This window comes from Monodelphis domestica, chromosome 1, assembly GCF_027887165.1.
Source record: "Monodelphis domestica isolate mMonDom1 chromosome 1, mMonDom1.pri, whole genome shotgun sequence".
NCBI classification, from domain to species: Eukaryota; Metazoa; Chordata; class Mammalia; order Didelphimorphia; family Didelphidae; genus Monodelphis; species Monodelphis domestica.
The window spans coordinates 515871950-515894801 of record NC_077227.1 but is presented as its reverse complement, the minus strand read 5'-3'; the positions used below and the strand labels follow the sequence as shown (position 1 = coordinate 515894801).

The following is a 22852-nucleotide window of genomic DNA, read 5'->3' as shown; positions in this document are numbered from 1 at the left end:
GAAGCAGGCCATCCCTCCCCCAACAGAGAGACATACAGATGTGGTCAATGCAGAAATGTATTATGTTTGATTATGCATATTTGTGAAAAGGGCCCCCAACCCACCCCAATAGGAAGGAGAGAGAGAGAGAGAGAGAGAGAGAGAGAGAGAGAGAGAGAGAGAGAGAGAGAGAGAGAGAGAATAAATACTTGTTAATTGAAAATTAAATTTTTAAAAAGTTAGAAATCAGGGGTAGCTAGGTGGCTCAGTTGATGGAGAGTCAGGAGAAGAGAAGGGAGGTCTTGGGTTCAAATCTGGCCTCAGTCATTGCCTAGATGTGTGACTCTTAAGTCACTTAAGCCCAATGGCCTAAATTGCCAAAACTTGCCTAAATGAAAGCCCTTACTGCTCTTCCGCTTTGGAATCAATATTGACTCCAAGATCAAATGTAAAGGTTTTAAAAAAGTTAGGAACAGTCCTGGGGGTTAAGAGTTGCCAGTGAGACAACGTAGCAGCTTGATCTAGAATGCCACATCCTGGCCTGAGAGCAAATGGGGACAGCTGAGGAAACATGACAGGTTCCCACTGTCTCTCCTCTATAGAGAACCTTCCTGCTTTCCCTGGTCACCCTGCTATGTGTTTTTTATTTTATTTTTTATGGGAGTAGTTGCCAGGCAGCTCACCTCTGCCGTGGGAGTCCAGTCAAGGGAGAAGAGAAGATCCCAGATGGCAGGGACCTTGTCAGGTAACATGCAAGGGAAGATGCTCAGTCAGGATCATATCAATAGATTAAACATACCAGGAGAAAGACCTAGAGAGTCCTCTGGAGTCCTCAAAACAAATTGGTTGTCCTCCTGTGTTGGGTTAGACTTGCCCTCCCCGGTCCCATCCATTGCTTTTGTCGATGAGTCCAAGCTAGCCAGCAAGAGAGCACTGGACCATGGGATGAGGGTTAGGATTTCCATGTCCTCTGCTTAACCCTAGTGGAGGTCTAGTCTGAGATCAAGGGGTAAAGGTGACAGAAGTAGCCGGAGGCTGTCCCTGGTCTGAAGGTACAGAATTTATTAGTTGCCATTCTTAGTGTGAAGACAGATAGGCAGGAAGAGTTGAGGGGATGCCTCTGGAGCCTCCAGCACTTCTGGAGCTTCAGAGGCTGGGAGTGGGGTGAGGATGGAGGGTAGAGGGGTTCTCCCACATGTATTGCATATTTCATTGGCAGTGTGCCTAGGGATAAGGCATCAGGGAAGCAGAGAGGCTACCTGCAAAAAGAGAGGAACTTGAGGAGGGGGAGGCAGGGAGGTGGTACGGGTGGGAGTGGGTAGGGCAGTGGGATAGGAGAGAGGCACCATCACTTATCCATGTGACTTTCGTACTTGCCTGGGAGCCCTTGGCATTCTGCAGTTGTTTCTATTCCCTTCTTTTTTTCTTGCCCCCACATTTCCCTGATTTGACCAGGCTTATGTATCCTGTCCGTCCTTGTAGAAAAGCAGGGTGCTCCCTATGTCTGCTTTGCTGCAGAGGAGGATTGAGTCAGCATCTCACAGGATGGGTCTGTGGATTGTGCACAGGATGGACATAGCCAGATATACAGATGAGGCAAAGGGAGAGGGAGGGTTACTTGGGAGGCAAGGGCATCTCCCTGTATAGCCCTCAGACACTTAGGTCTTTTGTCTCCATTTATTATGGCTTCTTCTGCAGGCATTGGACAGCCAGTCTGATATGGTCACTCCCACAGAGACTGCCCTGCCCTGAGGGGTGGGACAGAGGCTTTATTTTTCCCCTACAGAAGGACCTGAGGGGCTCATGTAGACCTCCTTCTATTCTCTGACTACTGTTCCCCTCCTGCCTCTCTACACATCTGGAGGCACCTATCGGTACTAGATTGCCTGTGTTGAGGCCAGGAGTTTGTGGCCTCGCTTTTGCCTCTTCCTTTCCCTGGGGCTCTGGTTTGTAGGCTATGGAAGCAAGCAGACCAGAAGCTTCCTCCAAGATATTTAGCCCAAACCTTAAAGAAATAAGTCCTCAGCGTCTGATCAGGCCCATCCCGATGGGGCCCACCTAACATTTCCACGGAGGTGAATACTAGTGATAGTGCACACGGAGGCTGGAGGCCTTGATCAGTGATGTCGAGAGCTGACACTGGGGGCAGTGATGGGGAGAGAGACCATCATGCAGCTGAAAGGGAGAAGTCAGAGAGGGAGCACACAGCTTGAGGGGTGAATGTGGAAGAAAGGGAAGAACAAAGCCTCACTGCCAGGCAGGCAGTGCCGGATTTATCCCTACTGCCCTGGGGAGGGGGGAAGGGCAGCAGCAGGGACGTGGTTACGTACAGCTTGGATGGGAATGCCTTGGGTCATTGCTGGCACCAGCAGACTGCTCCATCTCTGTCTCCTCCTACCTGCTGGTGCCCTGAGTCACCATGCAGCTTAGCTGTCATTTGCTGGGATTTGTTCTATTCTAAGGGTAAGGTACTGATTGGGACAGCTATGTCTGAAAAAAGCCTGCAGTGCTCGGAGGCAGTGGAGAGGCCAGTCATGCTGGGGTGGTGTACCCCCTTCCTGGTTGGCAGCTCTTCTCCCTGTTTGGAGCTCTAACAATTTTTCCTACCCTGTCACTGGACAGACGGGCAATCTATTCTGTACCTATGGGGAGCAGCTGTGCCCACCTAGGCAAAGACAGAGCCACATTTGTGTGCCAGACAGAGGCGCCATCAACAGAAGGATGAATCGGCCTCCTTTTCAGGTTTCCATTGTTACCCTTCATGTAGTCCCAGGTCTCTGGTTCCCTAACCAGGAAATCTCCTGGCTCTGCACCATGTCCCTGCTCAAAAGCAGCCACAACCTGCTCAGCTTCATTGATTTGACTCAGGAATGGGGGTGGGAAGTAGTCGGGGAAGGATAAAGGACTCGGGCTGAGGAAGAGGGCCAAGGTGGAATTGACTCATATTCTGGTGTTCTCTGCTCTCCCCTTGCCCGCTTCCTCCATGCCAGGTTTGGGATCTTTCAGAAGTTCTGCCTCTAGAATAGCCGGAAGACAACAAGCTTCCTCACTGAGGGCTCTCCCATCCACCAGCAGCTTCAGTCCCAGGAGTCCCGAGCCCACAGAGGTGCCGCTGTGACTGGCAGTGGGCCGTGGGAGCCTTTGCTGGAGGGCCCAGGAGCTGCCTGCTCTTGGTGGGGTCGCCGTGGCAGGTCCCAGAGCCTTCGAGCTGGATGACATCTTTGGGCTTTTGCTCCAGACTGCCTCAGTGACATGAGATGTAGGGCAGGAGGCAGGCAGAGAGTTTGGGGATAAAGGGCTGGCTGTGTCAGTAAGGGTCAGGCAGGGTAGGGGTGTTGTAAGGTATTGAAATGGGGATCCTTATCCATCCCCACCTCCAAGAAAATACACTAATTATTTCTTCTATGGGAAATGTGACTGAGCTTTTCACTCAAAAACCTCAGGCTGGGTTTCAGAATAAGCAATGGAAGACATTCTCTGTACTCGCTTTCCCTTTTCTGCCTCCTCTCTGCTCTACGTTCTTCTTCTTGCCATCTTTTAGGGGCTGCAGCAGAGCCATGCAAAAACAATAGGAACCAAAGGTTGGGATGGGGAGATTGTGAGGCAGAACTTGGAGCAGGAGAGAGGCTAAAGGGGAGAAGATAAGGGGTTGCTGGACAAGCTGGGGAGGAGGGGGCAAAGAGTCACCTGCTCCTACAAGGAGGGAAGGGAGAACTTCACATAGGACAACTGTAGGACACCAATGTTGAGAGGTATAAATAGAGATGCAAACAGACACTTAACACGGAGAAGTCCCATTCCAGGGGGGTGAGGGGTGGTAAGGGAAGGGTGGGTGGGTGGGTGGGTGGATGGGGCTCTGAGAACAGCTGAGCCTCTCGGCTGGTAGCTCCTCAAATTTCCAAGGCTATCAAAGGTTTCCCCTTTAAGACTCCTTCTGATCCCCATCCCCCACCAAGTTTCACATTTCTTGGAATTTTTCAGAGCATGGAGAGAGAATAGAAAGGTCTCTTGGATGCAAGAAGCCCCTAGGCCCTGGGCAGGCTGGTGGGGCAGGCACAGTTGGAGGTCTTAGGAGAAACCCAGATGCCCCACACTCCTACACTGACCAATGGTGGGTGAGTAGACCTTCCCTGGGCCAATGGCTGCAGAGCCACCCAGACTGTGGGCCCATCCATCCCTCTGCCTCTCAGCCCACATAGAGACATGGAGCTTATTTCTTTTAATAGATCTGGCCCAAACCTTTGTGGGGTCCCCCTTTTCCTATTGCTCCCTCCCCGCCCCCTTCCCCAGGCCCGTGTGAGTGGGCTGGCTCCTCAGCTTGACCCACAACCAGCTCGGGGTCACACTGAGCTGCGGCGTTTCATGAGGCCACGGAATGTGGACAGGCTGTGCAGGCCAGTGGACACAGAACTGATGGCCGAGCGCTGGGCTGTGCAGAGGCAACGGTGAGAAGGAGTCTCGATGTAGCGGCCACCCCCGGGGGATGACTGGCTCTGCTCCACGCAGGTGTCGGAGGTGGACAGGTCCCGGGGGATGATCATGGGGATGGAGTACTGTAGCTTCTCCCGACTCTTGTACCACAGGCAGGAGCACATGGATTGGAAATGAAGCACCTCCGCATAGACGTTGCGGAAGCCCCCGCTCCCCGCGATGGTGGAGGATGCGGTGTCTGTGGTGAGGATGCTGCCTCCCGCCTGCCCGTTGCGCGTCAGGAGAGCCCGGTGCTCGGCGTCCCGCTTCTCGTCCTCCGCGTTCATTGTCATGAAGCGTAGGACCACGAGGTTGAGGAAGGCGCCAATGACCGTCAGCCCCGTGAGGATGTACACGAAGCTGAAAGCCACGTACTGGGGCTGAGTCTGCAGCGCCTGGTCCTTCTGCAGGGCCACGTAATCCCCAAAACCAATGGTGGTCAGGGTGATGAAGCAGTAATAGTAGGCCTGGAAGAAAGTCCAGTGCTCATAGTAGGAGAAGGCAGCCGCCCCGATGCACAGGGTGCTGATGCAGGAGAAGAAGCCGATGATGACCATGTTGGCCATGGAGACGTCTGAGCGCCGCATCCCCAGCCCCTTCTTGGCCCTGTGCAGCAAGTACTTCACAAAGGTGTTGATGCGCTCACCCAGGCTCTGGAACATAACCAGCGTGAGGGGGATGCCCAATAGGGCGTAGAACATACAGAACACCTTCCCACCATCTGTGCTGGGGGCTGCATGACCGTAGCCTGTGGGAAAAGAGAGGACAGACTGTGGTTCCTTCCTTTCTTTCCCGAGTCCTCCACTCTGCCCACATTGAGCTGCGGGCTCCCCACCAGCATTGGGGCAGGAAATGGCTTGGGATGGGTGGGAGGAATAGCGAGAGGAAGCGCCAGTTTTATTCTGTATAGACTCTAAAGCTTTTTGTGGATGAATTGAAATAAAAGAGAAATTCCTTACTAGATTCCTTGATCTAGAAAGGACTTCAGGGGTTACCAAATGCAACCCCCTCATTTTACAGATGAGGAAACTGATGCCCAGGGGGTTTCATAGGATGATAGATTTAGATCTGGAAGGAATGTTCCAATCACTACATTCTACAGAGGAGGAAACGGAGGCCCTAGAGAGAAATGACTCTCCCCAGGTCATATAAGTAGTAGCAACACCAGAATTTGAGTTCAGTTCTTTGGTTTCAAGCTGATTTTTCTTCCTGTTTCTTAACAGCTACCCTTAGAAGGAAAGTCTATTTGGGGAGAGTCTCTAAAAAAAATCTAACAAAAGACACATCAGGAAACTTTAGTGAAGCTTAACAGGGACTTTTCTAAGAGGTGGGGAGAGAAGACTTGAGAGCTGCTGGAACTGTCTTCTTATAGAGCAGGGAAGTCACCCTCTCCTGATTTATATTCTTCTCCCCATACTTTGAGGGCCAGTCCCAGCTTCTGTTCCCTCGTGGGAGGTGACCACAGACTTCAGTCCTGAGGCAGAATCCCAGAGTCCTATGTGACTTCCTGGGTTCTGCAGGAAGATCTGGGCCCCGTGTGCCACTCTATCCCTAGCATTAAAAGCAGAGATCTGCTCAAGATGTACCAGCTTTCTTATGTGACTGGGGCTCCAGCCAATTGCCAATAGTCATACTCAAGATTTCTGCCTGACTCACAGGAAATTTGGGAATTTTTTCCAGCATGCCTCTTCCCAAGCCTTTCTTAATTTCATACCATTTCTTAAGTCTGGTTTTTGGCTTTTCAAGCCTTGTTGAGAAGAAATGAAAATGCTGCAAAATGCTTCTACTTTAAAGAAGCATTCAGATGCATCTAAGGGTCTCTCCTTGGACTATTCCATCTGCTTTCTATGATACACTGTCACGAGGCATCTTGGTGACATAGCGACCAGAGCAAAGGCACTAGAGTCAAGAGTTCAAATCCTGCTTTGGACTCTTCTTACTGGTAGTTTGATTCTGGTAAGGGCATTTAAACTCTCTCAAACATAGTTTCCTCATCTAAAAAAAGGGATAATCATAGCACCTACCTCACTTGATTGTGAGGTTCAAATGAGATAACACATAAAGGGCTCTGCAGACTTTGAAGCCCAATGTAAGGTATTTCAAAGACTTTTGGAGCATTCTGTATAAATGTTCACTACCACTACTATTATACTTTTCTGTCCCACTAGATCTCCAGCTCCCACTTCCCCATCCCAGTCTAGACAGCTGATGAGCCCTGCCCTGCCAGCAAGTTAGGCCAAGAGGATGAGGTGTGATCATTCTCCATTGTCCTTCCCCCAAAGGCACCTTAATTATGTTAACATTTTCCATGCACATATAGTAGGTGCTTAATAAATATCTAAATCAGTCAATCAATAAACACTTATCAAGGGCTTAATGTGTGCTAGGAGCGGGAATACAAAGGCAAAGATGGAACATTCCCTGCTCTCAAGGGGCTACTCCTCGAATCTCAGAGCTGGAAAGGCTGCCCACACCTGAACACCAGGCTTTGACACCCCCAAACTGATCACTGAGTTTTGGTTTAAAGACCTCTAGTGAGATGTAACCTTATGAAGCAACCCATTTCACCTTTATACAGTCTTTTTTTTTAAACCCTTACTTTCCATCTTAGAATCAATACTGTGTATTGGCTCCAAGGCAGAAGAGTGATAAGGGCTAGGCAATGGGGGTCAAGTGACTTGCCCAGGGTCACACAGCTGGGAAGTGTCTGAGGCCAGATTTGAAACCAGAACCTCCCATCTCTAGGTCTGGCCCTCAAACCACTGACCTACCTGCCCTTATTCTCATGTTTTTATGATGGGGTTCATATAGAAATGGTTCTAGACAAGTTGCTCCCCTACTAATGTTCTATAAACGATTGCATGGGTGAATAAAATATTTTTTAAACCTTATCTTCTATTTTCAAATTAATCCTGTATATTGGTTCTAAGTCAGAAGAACAAGAAGGGCTTGGTAATGGGGGGTTACGTGACTTTCCCAGGGTCACACAGCTAGAAAGTGTCTGAGGCCAGATTTGAAACCATGACCTCCCATCTTCAGACCTGGCTTTCAATCTGCTGAGCCACCAGCTGTCCCCAACACCTTTGTATATTCTTGCTCCCTGAGAAGACCTCTATCACCCTGCCAACCTTATAGAGGGTCTGAATTTGACTCTCTGAAGCATCTAGTCATTGCTTCTAGTTCAGCCTTCTGGGACCAAGCCGAACAAGTCTAATCCCTGTTCCATATGACAGGTTTGAAGGCAGGTAAAATAGCACGTGCCACAGATCAGAGATTTAAAACAGACCTTAGAGACCATCTAAGTCTATCATTTTACAGATGTGGAAACTGAGGCCCAGAGAGTGACTATGGTTGACCAAAATTACATAGGAAGTTGGGTGAAAGAGGCAGGATTTGAATCCACTTTCTCTGACTCCAAATTCTGGGTGCCATCCTGCCAGAACCTTCTCTTCTCCCAGTTAAACTTCCCCAGATGCTCATCTGGCATGATCTCTAGTCCTCTTACTGCCTTTGTGGTCCTCGAAACATACTCCAGTGGATCTCTGTCCTCCCTAAGTGAGGCCCCCAACCACAAAAGCCTCTGGACTTGGGGAAAGCCAAGCTTCTCTAAATCTAGGATTCTCTTGAATCCTGAACATCAAAGGGAACATGACAGCAATCCCACCTGTGTGTGGGAGGCCCAAGGCAGGTGGTGAGCTGCCTGCTTCATCTACATTGGAAGCCCTGTGAAACAGGTGGCTTCTGTAGCCTCCATTCCCTAGGTATAGCCAAGCCCAGGAAAGTTCAGAATCTCAGCAATGTCTGGCTCCCCAGCAGCAGGGAAGTGTGGGGGGGAGTGAGAACATATTGTGCCTCCCAACTCTGGGCCCTATCAGCCAAACTACAATTTACCTTGACAGCTGGGCTGAGCAAGATAGAAGCCTACTGGCTTGTTCCTGCCCTTGGCCCTGGCCTTCCCCCTTGTTCTGGGCACTAGCACTAGGAGGGTTCTACATTGTCCCAGAGCTGGCAGCTAGCAGTTCTGTTGTCTGGGGAGAATTCAAATTGAGGGAGACAGGAGAGCTTAGACCTCAAGACATAAGGCCCTGCTGGGGGAAAGACCCCAGGATGCCACTTTAGTGATGGAAATACACAGCACAACCCTGGGAGGTAGGCACTATTATTATCTGTATTTTATAGTTGAGGAAACTGAGGCACACAGAAGTTAAGTGACTTGCCCAGGGTTATATAGCTTGAAAGTGTTTGAGATGAGATTAGAACTCGGGTTTTCTTGACTTCTCACTCTATCCATGGAACAACCAAGGTGCCTTTAGGGAGAAGGAGCATCTTAACCCAGAGTTCCCAACTCAATAAAATTGCAGGTCTATGAAATTCTTGCTAAAGTACAAAGGTCCCTTGCTTCTGCCTGCTAAAGGAGTACAAGTGTCATCGACTGCCTTCTAATTTCATCACTTCTTAATGGGAAAAAGCTCTGGTTATTCCACTATAGTTCCAGCTCTGTGTTTTGGTCATGCTGTGAAGAATCTATCTTCTTTTTATTTACAAACTTGGGGTTCTATTTAAATGTGCATTAAAAGGTTCAATTCTGGTATTGGCTGAACTCCTTGTAGCACTTATAAGTTCTATCTAGTGCTACTTTGCACTGTTGGGTTTTTGCTTATATGTATTTGGGCTCCTCAACTAGATGATTCCTGGGTAATCCCAAGCCACCTACAGGTTTATAGGTCAAAGCAAGCTGGACAGCAACCAGACCCAGTATTTAGGATGGCAAGCTAGTTCACAATCCTCCACGTACATTTTATGCTCTCTTTCTCTCTCTCTCTCTCTCTCTCTCTCTCTCTCTCTCTCTCTCTCTCTCTCTCTCTCTCTCTCTCTCTCTCTCTCTCTCTCTCCCCTCTCTCGATCCCTCTCTCTCTCTCTCTCTCTCTCTCTCTCTCTCTCTCTCTCTCTCTCTCTCTCTCTCTCTGTGTCTCTGTCTCTGTCTCTCAAACAAAAAACAACCCTTCCCTTCTGTCTTAGACTTGATATTTCTAGTATCAGTTCTAAGGCAGAAGAGTGGTAAGGGCTAGGCAATTGGGATTACATGATTTGCCCAGGGCCACAGAGCTAGGAAGTGCCTGAGGCTGGATTTGAACCCAGGACCTGGTTCCCTATCCACCCAGCTCACTTAGCTGGCTCTCATTTGTTGTATTCTCATGACTCTCCCAAGGTAGGTAGTACAAATATGGTTATTCCCATTTTACAGATGACACTGAGGCTAAGTAGTCAAGTGAGTTACCCAAAGTTAATCAGTGGTAGGGCTGGACTGGAATCCAAGTTTTTGAGCCCTTTTTCTAGAGCTTTTTAGAGCTTTCCCACTATACCTGACTGTTTCTCCATACTTTCTATGATGTGGGAAGTTCCTCCCCACCCCAAATCTCAGTCACAAGGAAACTTCCTTTTTGTCCATTAGATATATCACTCATCACTTGGCTCATCCTGTTTGAAAGCATAGAGAAGTACATTCAAGAATATTTCTGATGGTTAGAGATCCAGATACACCAAACATTTCCCCACCAGAGAGTGCAATGAGGGAACAGACATTTGTTGCCTGCTATGTGCTAGGTACTATGCTAAGTGTTTTACAAATATTCTCTCATTTGGTCCTCAGAACAACTCTGAGAGACAGATGCTATTATTAGTATCCCTCTTTTATATATAAGGAAACTGAGGCAGAAAAAGATTAAGTCACTTGCTTAGGGTCACATAGTAAGTGTCTGAGGTTGAATTTGAACTCAGACCTTCCAGATTTCAGGCCAGTGTTCTACCCATTGCATTGTCTATTGTCTAGATTCTACCATGAAGTTAGAGGGAAAATCTATAGAGTCTATCCATCATGATAGTTATCTAGGACAAACAATGCAAATAGATGGTGAGTTGGACCCAGAATGAGAAAGGAGGAAGAGAATGGTTTGGTTTGCCTTCAGGAGATGGCAGAACTCCTTTGACTATCCCAAGCTTCTCCCATAAATTAAGGGCCATGTTTTTAATACCAGTATTCTGCTGGCACTGTTCTATGGCTGAGAGTCAAAAATTCTCTAAAGAATTAAGAAAATGTATCATAGAGGACAAAGGAAAGGTGAATGAATGATGGGGTGGATGTGAACAGGCTGCAGTAGCTAAACAACAAAAACTTTCAAAGAGGTCTAGAAATTGGAGGATAAAACCAGGGAAACAGATGATAGGAAAAGAAGATGGGAGTAAGGGATAACAGGTAGACAGTCCATGTACTCTACTGGTATGCATTGGCGAGATGGATGAAATAAACAGGAATCACCTGGGTGAGCTTCATGTGTCTTAACTTATAGGACACACAAACAAGGGTCAAACAAGATGGGCAGGAATAGGTAGGTTGTGATCTGTATCATTGAAGGTAATACCCAAATCAAGGAGATCACAGCTCTCTTAGAGCTTGTAGAATACTGTTATCCTTTAATAATTATGCTGTGTTAGGGGCAGCTGGGTATCTCAGTGGATAGTGAGCCAGGCCTAGAGATGGGACAGGAGGTTCAGAGTTCAAATCTGGCCTCAGATACTTCCTAGCTGTGTGACCCTGGGCAAGTCACTTGGCCCCCATTGCCTAGCCCTCACCACTCTTCTGCCTTGGAACCAACACATAGTTTTGATTCCAAAGTGGAAGGTGAGGGTTTTTATAAAAAGCAAAATAGTTATGTTGATTCAATTCAATATTTTTGATTTAAAAAACAAACACACATTGCTGAGTGCAAACAAGATATTGTCTCAGGCTCTGTTAACCTGTTAATAAGTCTGATGTTCAGACTTATTGTCTAGTCACTATTATCCCAGTGGTGGCAGCTCTCCCAAATTTCAGGTGTAGTACCCCAGGTGCAACAAATTCCTATGACTACTAGTCTTGCAAAGCTTGATTTTGAAAAGTGACAGAAAAGTTCTGCCTGTAGGACCTTTTCTCTCTTTTCCAGGGGCTAATCCAACTCTAGAAAACTGGTTCTGTGTCTCATGAACTTTGCCTCTTCAGCTGTTTCACACTAGGCATAGGCATAACACTTCCTTCCTCTTAGACAAGATGAATTTGAAGGCTCTTTTCACCTAGAAGACCATGATTAAGAGCCCAGTTCATAGGACTGAGAGTTGAGTGGGTCCTCAAAGAGAGCCCTTCATTTTCTTGAGGACAGTGAAGCCTGGAGAAGATACATGATGTGTGCCCAAGATCAAACAGGCATAATGAGAGAAAGCTAGGATTTGAGACCAGGGCCTCTCATGCCAAATCTAGTACATTTGCTGCTTGATAACTGTCCAGCAGCTGGCTCTGGTCCCTATGGTCCCTCACCCCAGAATCGGTCAGGTAAAAGGGCAGAGTTCCCCTTTCCTAGGAAAGGCTGATTAACTAAAGACCATTTAGATTCTGGGCTTGTCTACTTTTCAACCTCTTGTGTCTCAGGCTACTCAGAAATTGGCTAGATAGATGAAGTAAACAGGAAGTACTCACCAGTAATAGCTAGATAGTCTATTAGCAGAGGAAGGAGGTAGGTTTTTTTTTTTCCCCTTGTCCTTGGATGTCAGTCACATAACCAAAGCATCCCCTCCAAGGACGGCACCAAGGTTGACAAGAAGACATGTTTTCCTTTCTGTCTACAGCATCCTGGTTCACTAGACCTTCCCTTTACATGAATGATCTCTCCTCTAATCTAGTGCAAATTTGAGCTGCCTTTATGCCTGACTCCCATTCTCCTCTTGCTCCTTACTTCCCCATGTGCTATCTACATTCTTAGTTCTATTTCCCTTTGCCAGCATCACCATCATGCAGTTATTAAGCAATTCCCATGTGCCAGACACTGTGCTAGGTGCTTCTAAGACAGATAAAATCATCGTCCTTGGGGAGCTAACTATACGATGTATCCCAGATTAGTTAATGTTCAAACATCTGAAAGGGAAAATATTAACAAGTGAGTAGGATCAGGGAAGCCTTTTGTGTAGGAGGAGACACCTGTATTGAAAGTTTTCAACTTCAAGGAAGTTAAGGATTCTGAGAGGAGGAGGTGAGGAAGGAATGGATTTCAGACCACAGAAGAGGGAGACAGAACAGCTCGTATGCCAACTTGGCTGAAATGTATGGTGTGTGAAAGGAAGTGATGCAAAATAGGTCTGGAAAGGTAGATTAGAGCCATATTGGGGAAGGTTTGAAATGCAAATTTGAGGATTTTGTACTTGAAGGCAAGAGAGAGCCTCTGAAGATTTTTGAGCAAGGGGGCGACAAGGTGTCTTCTTAATATTATCTTGGCATGTAGAGTATGGATTAGAGATGAGGGGGAAAAGAAAGAAGGGAAATAGTTAGAAGACTTGTAGTAATCCAGATGAGAGGTGACGAAGGTCTGTATTGGGGAAGGGCTGTGTAAGTGGAGAAAGTGAGGCAAAAATGCAAGAGATATTGTGAAGGCAGAGTCAATAACATTTGAAGACTGATTGGACACAGGATGGGAGAGAGAGGGAAGAGTCAAGGATGACGCTGAATTTGCAAACCTTGGTGATTAAATGAATGATAGTGCTCTTCTTGAGAGTAAGAAGGAAGTTTGGAGGAGGGGAAGGTTTAGGAGTGGAAGATAATTAGATCTATTTTGGACATGTTGAAATTGAGCTGACTAAGGGACATCCATGTGAATCTGTCCGTCAGGCAGTTACAGATGACAAGATTGGAATTCAGGAGCTATATTAGTAGAGAGGTCTATATTTATATATAACTAGATAAATTTGTCATCTATATAGAGTCATTCACATAGAGATGATAATTAAACTCATGGGAGCTAATGAGATCACCCAGAGAGCATGGAGAAACCAAGGATAGAACCCAGGATAGTATCTTGAAGGACATTCATATTTAAGGGAAAGGAAATATGAATGATTCAACAAAGAGTGAACAATGAGAGGTCAGATAGGTAGAAGGAGAACTGAGAGAGGGCAGCAGCTAGATAGTGTAATGGATAGAGTGCTGGGCCTGGAGTCAGGAAGACATCTTGAGTTCAAATGTGGCCTCAAATACTTACTTAAATCTTAAATCACTTAACCTTGTTTGCTTTAGTTTCCTTGTCTGTAAAATGAGGTAGAGAAGGAAATGGCAAACTGCCCCAATATCTTTGCCAAGAAAACCCCAATGGGGTCACAAAGAGGTGGACACAACTGAAATGATCAAAGAACAGTGTTCTAGAAATCAAGAGATAGCGTATTTCTGTGAAGAGGTCGTCAGCAGAATTAAAAGCTGCAGAAAGGTCAAGAAGGATGAAGAATGAGAAAAGACTTGCTTTTATCAACTAAGAGATCACTGGTAATCTTTTGGAGAGTGGTTTCTGTAGAGGAGGGACATCAGAAACCAGTCCAAATAGAGAAATGAGTAGGTGGTGAGAAAACAGTAGGCAGTGAGGGCAGACAATTTTCAGAATTTGGCAGTGAAAGGTAGGAGAGATATCAGATAGTAGCTGGAGTGGATGGTAGAAATGCAGAGGCTTATTTTTTTCAATTAACAAGTATTTATTTTTTCTTTCTCTCCCCTGCCCCCAACCTCCATCTTTAAAAATTGACCAGATATGTTTGTAGGCAGCCAAAAGAGAAAGAGAGATTGAAGAAAAGGAGAATCAAGAAAAGAAAAGGTAAATTCCTGAAGGGGATAGATGGGATTATGGGAACAAATGTGGAGAGCCATCACCCCTGCTATCTGACAGAGTCACAGTCAGGGGAAATGGAGACTGCAAAGCAGCCCCCAGGAAATAAGGCACCCACCAAACCCCCTTCTGTGTGACTTCTCCCTCTAACTTCCCCTACTAATGGAAGTGTTATGATTATTGTTCTCTCCCCAATACAGGAGAAGCAAAGAGCAAATGGGATAGGAAACATAAGGAAAGAAGATAAGCCTTAGGATTTCTGATACTAGGAGTATGATAGAATCAATCTGGGAAGAGTAAAAGATTTGCTAAGGACTCAGGGGGGCAGTTAAAAGGCACAGTTGATAGAATGCCAGCCCTGAAGTCAGGAAAATTCATCTTCCCAAGTTTAAATCTGGTCTTAGACACTTATTAGCTTTGTGACCCTGGGCAAGCCACTCAATCCTATTTGCCTCAGTTTTGTGATCTGTAAAATGAGCTGGAGAAGGAAATGATAAATCATTCCAGTATCTTTGCCAAGAAAACCCCCAAAATGGAGTCACGAAGAATTGGACATGACTGAAATGGCTGAACAACAGCAACAAGGGCCCAGGGGAGATTAGATAACATGAATTTGTAGTAGCTTATTTAGCTTAGTGGCATGGTTCCCTCTAGTAGTGTTGAGCAACACTGAGTAGAATTGGAGAAAGTGGATGGTGGGGATAATACAGGGCTCAGGTTTGGCAATAGAAGCTGCAATAATGCAAGGGGACAAGTGATTTGAGGTAAAAGACAGAATAGTTGAAATGGCCAACTAAAGGGCTGAAGTTGTGAAGGGAAGAAATTAAGCCCCAAGAAGAGGTAATAGATTAGAAGAGGTGAAAGGGCTGATGGGACTGGAGGTCCCAGGGAGCATAAAGAATAGGTTCAAGAAGGATGAGGAAGAACAAGAGTTTATCAGTGTGGAGATTCTTAGATTTTACAGAACACATATGGTAGATAATAAGATATAAGTTGAAGCAATTCCTGTGGGTAACTGAGGTAAAATAAAAATATAGGTCAGCAGAGTTGATGAAGTTGATAAACTAGGCTTCCAATGAGTTTTCAGGGAACTACCCTTCACCTTAGCCTGTGTCTTCTTCTGGGAAATTGCTTCTCAAATGTTTTGTATTTACTTATATGTGTATATATGGTTTCTTCCCAATAGGATCCAAGCTCCTTGAAGGGAAGGGTGGTTTCATTTTTGTCTTTTTGTCTCCCTGGCACACAGTAGGTGACTGTTGAGTTGAAGTATGTATTAAAGTCTTTGAGTATGACAGCAGGAGCTATGGTGGAGAGGATGATCTTGAACCAGGGGCTGAACTCTTTGAGCATGGAGGGAGAGTGACCTGGAGTACAATAAGCAACTGTACCATATTTCGAACTTGGTCGACCCCAAGGGTTGAAGGGTAAAGCAAAGAACACTTCTCAAAGCCTCCATTTAAAGAAATTTCCTGGACCAGTGCTCTCTTCGTTTTCTACCTACCTATATGCATTTGGGCTGAACCCCATCATAGTATCAGGGATCTCTTCTCAGCATCTTTTTGTGCTTAGTCTTCCTCATTAGACCATAAACTCCTTAAGGGCAAGAACTTCCTAACTTCCTTCCTTCCTTCCTTCCTTCCTTCCTTCCTTCCTTCCTTCCTTCCTTCCTTCCTTCCTTCCTTCCTTCCTTCCTTCCTTCCTTCCTTTCCACTTGGCATAGTGCCTGGAACATAGTTGGCATTTAATAAATATTTATGGACTGAGACCATCATAGTTTTTGATTTTTTATTATCTTCTGGATGGGTGACATATAGGGTTGAAGTGAATCTCAAAGGAGAAATTGCTAAGTGATGCCCCCAGAGGATGGGTCTGGCAGTGTCAGTGAAGAACAGAAAGCCAGTTTCCTCCTTCTCCAGTGTGTTATATGAGAGCAATACCTGGTATGGACCAGTATAACCAGGGATGCTGTTTTCCAGAGAGAGCCAGATTTTCATGAATATAATAAGGTGGAAAGTGTGTAACAACAGGAGGTTGAGGATATGGGGAAATGTGCTAATAATAAAAAAGGGATTCCAGAGGACATAAGGGAAGAAGCTATGGACAGAGGGTATGTGTATAGCTGAAGTGAAGGTGGATGAGAAATTAGAGAGATGGTAGCAGTATAGGGAAGATAATTTTTCTTTGGCAGAAACCATTATACTTTCAATTATTTACCAGTGTATGATTACAAAGCATTTTATATACATTGAAGTAGCTAGGTGGCACATGATAGAGTATTGGTCCTGGAACAAGGAAAACCCAAATCTGGTCTCAGACACTTACTAGCTTTGTCACTTAACCCCATTTGCCTCAGTTTCCCTTCTGTAAAGTGAGCTGGAGAAGAAAATGGAAAACCACTCCAGTATCTTTGCTTAAAAAAACCCTAAATGGGGTCACAGAAAGTCAGATTCTACTGAAATGATGGAACACCAACACAACAAATCACACACAAAACCCTACTTAATCCTCCCCATAGTCCTATAGATAAGGACACTGAGGCTCGGAGCAGTAAGGTGAATTGTCAAAGGTCACACACTGATAAATGGGGAGCTGCACCTCAAAACCCTTATCTTTTGACTCTAGGTCCAATGGCTCTCCCCCTTCACCATATCACCTTCAAAGACTTTCTGTCTGCTACTCTTATTGCTGCCCATGGTGCCCCCTACACCTGTCCCTCACCTTCAGAGCCCATTTTGTAATTACTTCATCCTTCAGACCAGTGCTTGCCCTTGCTCACTATATCCATCCTTCCCTTCTCTTGGCAGGGCTTCTCTCTGTGTGTTAAACACAGACCTTGGCCTTGAGCCATTCTCCAGAGAAAAGAACAGCTCTGGGATGACAAAGGAAAAAGAACAAAATCGTCAGACCACTCTAGAGCACCTACCCCCTCAGAGGTGAACAGAGGCAGGGTTCCAGTGGGTGCCCTGGGTAGAGAGGGTGGGAGCTATAAACTTCAGCCTTAGCTAGTGCTACTGCAGATGCCTCAGCAAAGACTTCAGTTTTCTCCCAAGTATAATTGGGATGTGGTGCCAACTTTCCTTGGTGGTATTATTCACAGATATTTACACATTTCTTTATCATTCAGAAAGCACTCCCACCAACCGTGCTCTCCTCTGATCATCACAATAGCCTTGTAAACCCGGAAAGGACTATTATCCTCATTTTATAGCTGAGGAAACAAGTTCAGAGGTTAAGTGATTTACCCAAAGTCACACAGCTGGAAAATGACAGCAAGCTAGGACCCTAGTCTTTGTCTGACCCTTAGACCAGTGTTCTTTCCATTGCATCATGCTTCATGCCCCAAAGAGAAGTCCCTTTGACCCAAATCCTAGAGCTTTGATCAAATGTCATGACACTTGGTTGCTAAACATTCCAAGAAAGAAGTTTTCAAATGTAAGTCTCCCCACACAAGAAAGTGAGTCTTCAAAATGGGACATTCTTTTTATTCAGGATCACAGGTTGGGGCAGTGGCTAGGCATGCATCACAGGATCTTTCCCTTCAGCTCCCTAGCTACTTCTGATTTCCAGCCCTGGGCCTCATTCACTTAGGGACCATTGGCTTCCTCCTCTTCTAGGCAGGAAAGAAAGAAATGGTGGTAGCTGGATACAAAGTCCCCCTTGGGACATTCCACCAGCTGCCAGAACTGGGATCTGGGTCAGGGTCAGCGTTCTACATTCCCTCCTCCTGGGCCCCTGCAGGTCACTTGGGAAGAGTCTGAGGGAGAGCCATGAGGAGTTGCTGACGTCCATTTGCTGCCTAGAATGACTCTAGCTGGGCCTGAGTGACTCCCGTGGGGACTCAGGAACTTCTGGGAAGTTACTGGGAATGCGACAAATCCCACTCTACTGCCAGCAGGACGGACGCCTCCTTGGTCTCTTGACACAGAGAACTGAGATTTATGAGCTCAAATCAAATGAAGGGTGTCCATGGTCTCTGCTTGAGGAGTGGCTCCCAGGACATTCTACCAGATGCTTGGGTCAAGGTCACTCAGGGATCAGGGCACTTCCCCCACTCCTTTCCCTTCCTGTCTACTCCTACATTCCATTGGGTAAAAAGCTCAGGGGGACCTAGCAAATTTACCCCAGGGGCTGATCTCTGGTGTGAAGAGATTTTCTCTCCAGACTTCATGATCCTGAATCTTCATCCTTCATGCCAAGCTCCAGGGAACACTTCTCTGCTGCCTAGCTTGTCTGATCTTCTGTCCCCTGACCTTGGTACTCATTCTTGCTCCTTATGGATGGCTCACATGTATACAATGGTATTGTAGGTAGCACAAGTATTTCTGAAGTTAGCATGATTATTTCTCTCAAACTGTTACATTTGAAAACTCATTTCTTGGAATGTTTAGCAACCAAATGCCACGACATTTGATCAAAGCTCTGGGAATGGGTCAGAGGGATTGTTCTTTGAGACATGAAGCATGATGAAGATGAAGAAAGTAAGGCTTAGAAAAATAATGTGAATTATCCATGTTCATACTCTAAATGGTAGAATTGGAGCTTGACCACCCATCTCCTGCCTCCAGGTCCTGTGTTTTTCCTTCTCTTCCACTCCAGACCTATTAATGATTTACTTACAATCTTGTAAAGTCAATCCTATTAGCCTCATTTTACAGAGGAGGATATTGATATTAAAAAAAAAAAGTTGTGATTTCTCATAAATCAATTAAGATACCTGGTTATCTAAGTTCAAAACTCCAGTTGTTTCATTCTGAATCATAGAGTGGCTGAGTGGTGACGTGTATAGAGTGCTATGTCTGGAGTCAGGAAGACCCATCTTTCTTATTTCAAATCTAGTCTCAGATATTTATTGGCTGTGTGACCCTGGGCAAGCCACTTAGCTCCGTTTGCCTTGGTTTCCTCATCTGTAAAATGAGCTGGGGTCCAGCTAGGCAGTGGATAGAACACCAGGCCTGGAGTTGCAAGGACCTGGGTTCAAATGTGGTCTCAGGTACTTCCTGACAGTGTGTCCCTGGGCAAATCACTTAACCCTGATTGCCTAGCCCTTGTCCCTCTTCTCTCTTAAAACTTATACTAAGACAGAAGGTAACTGTGGCCCCATCCTGTAGAAATGTATGGTGCAGAGAAAGAATCTAGCTACTGCTATCTGCTAGTGAGTGAAAAAAAATTTTTTTTTGAGGGAGCCTTAGAAGATGGGCTGGAGATGGGGAGGAGTCATCTTGGAGAAAACAGAATCAGATTAAAGCTCAGAGAAATCTAGCCCAGAGAGGGCCGAACTAGGAGCAATGGGGTGGAAATTGGAGAGAGGCAGATTTTGACTCAGTGAAAGCAAACTTTTCCTAACCAAGTTGCCCAGAATTGGAATGGGAAACCTTAGGAAGGCTAAAATTGTAAGCTCCTTGAGGGCAGTGCCTGGTTTGTGCCTCTTTTTGTAGCAACCTAGTGCTCTAGCACAGAAACTGGCACATAGAAGGTGCTTAATAAGTGTTGACTGATTGATTGATAGTGGGTCCTGCACTAGAGATCAAGTAGATGGTCGAGTGGACTACTGAGCATCCTATTTGACAACAAGTAACTCCTAGATAATCATGGCTGACATCTATCTACCATTTTAAGGTTGACACCATCAGAGGTTGGATGCATGATGAAGGGATTCCTTTTCAGATCAGGGTTGCACTAGATCACTTCTGAAATCCTTCAATCCTACCTCAAGGACCCTAATTCCAGCCTGCCGTGAATGGATTGGGTGACCCAACAAATCTCTTTCCTTCTCTGGGCCTCCTATACAAAAAATAAAGAGGCTGGACTGAGAACTCTAAGATTCTTTTTAGCTCTATAATCCGGTGATTCTTTAGGATTCCCTTCTGAAAAAGCTCTCTCTCAGTCCTGGGCAGCTAGGTGGTGCTGTGATGAGTGTTGGACCTGACGGCAGAAAAACCAGAGTTCAAATCTCCCCTCGAATACTGTGACTAGACTAGCAACTTTACCTCTCAGTTTCACTTCCCTCATCTGTAAAATAGGGATAATACTAGCCCCCACTTCCTAGGGTTGCTGTGAAGATAAAACGAGATGTTTGTAAAAAGCTTTGCAATCCTAAAAATGCTATAAAAGCAGTAGCTATTATCATTTGGGATTGTGTCCTGTAACCTCTTAACTTGTAAGATAAATTTATAAAATGTAAAAGTGCTCTTTAGATATGCCAATGTTTGTGTTCAGCTCAGTTCAAGTTAAGAAGTGAAGAGGGATTAGCAGCTACCTGAAAAGCAAGGAGCTAACTGGCTTTTGTGGACTGGGGTGTGGAGTGTGAGGCATGATTGAGTGAAAACGGAACCTGATTAGGACAAATTAGAAAGAGGTGTGAGAAGGGGGAGCTGGGATGAGGATGGCTTGCTCTGGTTCCTTCGTTTTCAGGAACAGTTGAAAAGAGGGTACTAACTTATCAGAGGTGAGAAAAGACGTCTCTCAGGGAAATGTACAATAACGATAGCAGTTAGCAATGATGAAGTGCTTAAAGCTTTGCTGTTGTTCAGCCATTTTCACCAAATCTTGGTAACCCTATTTAGGGTTTTCTTGGCAAAGACACTGGAGTGGTTTACTATTTCCTTCTCCAGCTCATTTTACAGACAAGGGAAACTGAGACCAATAAGGTTAAGTGATTTGCCCAGGGTCACACAATCAGTGTCAGAGGCCAAATTGGAACCCGGGACTCTAGGTCTGGCACCCTGCCCATCTTAAAGTTTACACTGAGCTTTGCAAATATCTTTTATTTTTTATGCTAATAACAACCTTAGAAGGTAGGCACTATTATTATTTCCATTTTATAGCAGAGGAAATTGAGATTAGAGAATAAGTGACTTGTTCAAAGTCACACAGCTAGTAGGTGGCTTACACTGTATTTGAACTCTGGTCTTCCTGACTGCAGGCCTAGTGGTTTATCCATTGTGCCACCTGTCTACCTAATTTTAGAATAAAATCTAAAATTTATTTCAGGAGACAGGAAATTCTCTGGAAAAAAAAGAGGCTGTGGGTGGAAGATAGTAGTATAATTGGGTGAGAAGTAGATTTGAAATAAGAACTGGTTTTGAGGCCTTCTTCCTCCAACAACTGAGTTCATTGATTTCTCTGAGTCTCAATGTTCTTGTCTATAGATATGACAACAGTGTTTGCTATTAAGAGAATGACACGAAATTGTTAGAAAAAACTTCCATTTATACAGGTCGGGAAGCATAGGCGAAGAAGGAAAAGCAGGTTGAGGTGTTTATAAATGCCCAATTGAGGGGTTCATCTAGGACGGAAGGCTGGGCCCCTCCTCCCCACTGTCAGTTCCATAGAAGGCAACAAAATAGCTCTGCACCCTCCATGGCTAACTGGTGCCATCTTGTCCAGGCTGACTCCCAAGAATGGCAGAGTGGTAAAGGGCATAGACCATTGGATGTGGCCTCAAGACTTGCATTCTAATTCCATTTCTGACACTTAATAGCTGTGTAGGCAAGGAAAGGCAAGTCACTTGATCTTTTAGAGTCCTTTCTGTAAAATAGGGATGATAATACCTTACAGTATTTACTTGTTAGGATCGCTAGTGAAGTTTGGATGATGCCTGCAAGCCTCAAAGCACTATAAACTAGCAGTTACTATTATAGTATTTTATATCATATATTATAGCACGATTCTGCCTTGTCATATTACTTGGGACGGTACTCCATGTGGGATCCTCCAGTTAGGCTCCTCCTCTGCCTCACTCCCACTCTAAGATCATAAACTATAGAGGAATTGCCATCTGGATTGCGGAAGAGAATTCTCCACCTGGGAGTTCCATTCACAAATGAAAAAAAGAAAAGAACAATCTAGATCTGGACCCCACCCCCCACTTATATGAAGCCAGGGTCCTTGTGAGGAATAAAGGAGGAAGGTAGAACTTCCCAAGGCAGGCTTTGGTAGAGAATTCCTTGAGTCCTATGCTGGTGGTGGCTACAGTTTTTCCTCCACAGTGCCCATTGTGTGCCAGGCACTGGGGCTCTAAAGGCAAAATGGAAACGGAGCAGCTTTTTTGTTTGGGAGGTGCTGTGCCCTCATTCTATGGGCTCCTGAACTAGGCCCCTGGACTATGTGCTGAGCTCAACTCCCCTAAATTATCCGGCTGCCTACATTCTTTCCCTGAAACCCCACCCCTTTGGCTTTTGACCCCTTCCCTCCCATGCCCTGGGAAACCTTGGGCTAGTGATTGTTCTGGCCAGAAGAAAGGCCCAAGAGAACCCAAGCCTGATATTTCTTCCCCACCCCAGCCTCTGGGATCGGCTGCTCATTACCAGAGACCTTCCCCCTCCTTCTTCTCCCCCCTTTCTCAGTGAATACAGTACCCCTTTCTAAGGCCTCTTCTTCTCTCTTTCCATTCTCATCTTTTATCGTCCTCAGCTCCCCTCCTCTCCTGGCTGTGGCGCCCCTTCCCCCCTCCCTTCCTCCCTTGCCCCCTTTAATGATCTGATCTCTCCAGCATCTACAGGTGTCCCGAATCCCAGGCTGCCAGGGCCTTAGGGGGCAGGCTAGCCCTTCCCCCCATCACCCACCCTCCCCGAGCCCATGTGGGGCTGCGGAGGGAGGGTGAGGGGACGGTGCTGGTGTCATGGAAAATCCCTCCAGCAGCCAAGGTCAGTGTTTGCAGACATAGCCTGGCCCTGCGCCAGGCCCAGCCTCTCTCCACCCAGCTCCTTCCAAGCCCTTTCTTTTCCGGC

At 45.9% G+C, this 22852-nt stretch overlaps 1 protein-coding gene across 1 annotated transcript in view; it reads right to left on the bottom strand.

Moving 5' to 3' along the window:
• Nucleotides 1–1019: 1019 nt before the first annotated feature.
• Nucleotides 1020–22852, bottom strand: part of KCNK3 (potassium two pore domain channel subfamily K member 3) — a 61267-nt gene continuing 39434 nt past the window's right edge. The window contains exon 2 of the mRNA XM_001370929.4: nt 1020–5197. Within this exon, the coding sequence (XP_001370966.1) occupies nt 4320–5197 (878 nt within the window). The 3' untranslated portion in view covers nt 1020–4319. The remainder of the gene's footprint in view (nt 5198–22852) is intronic.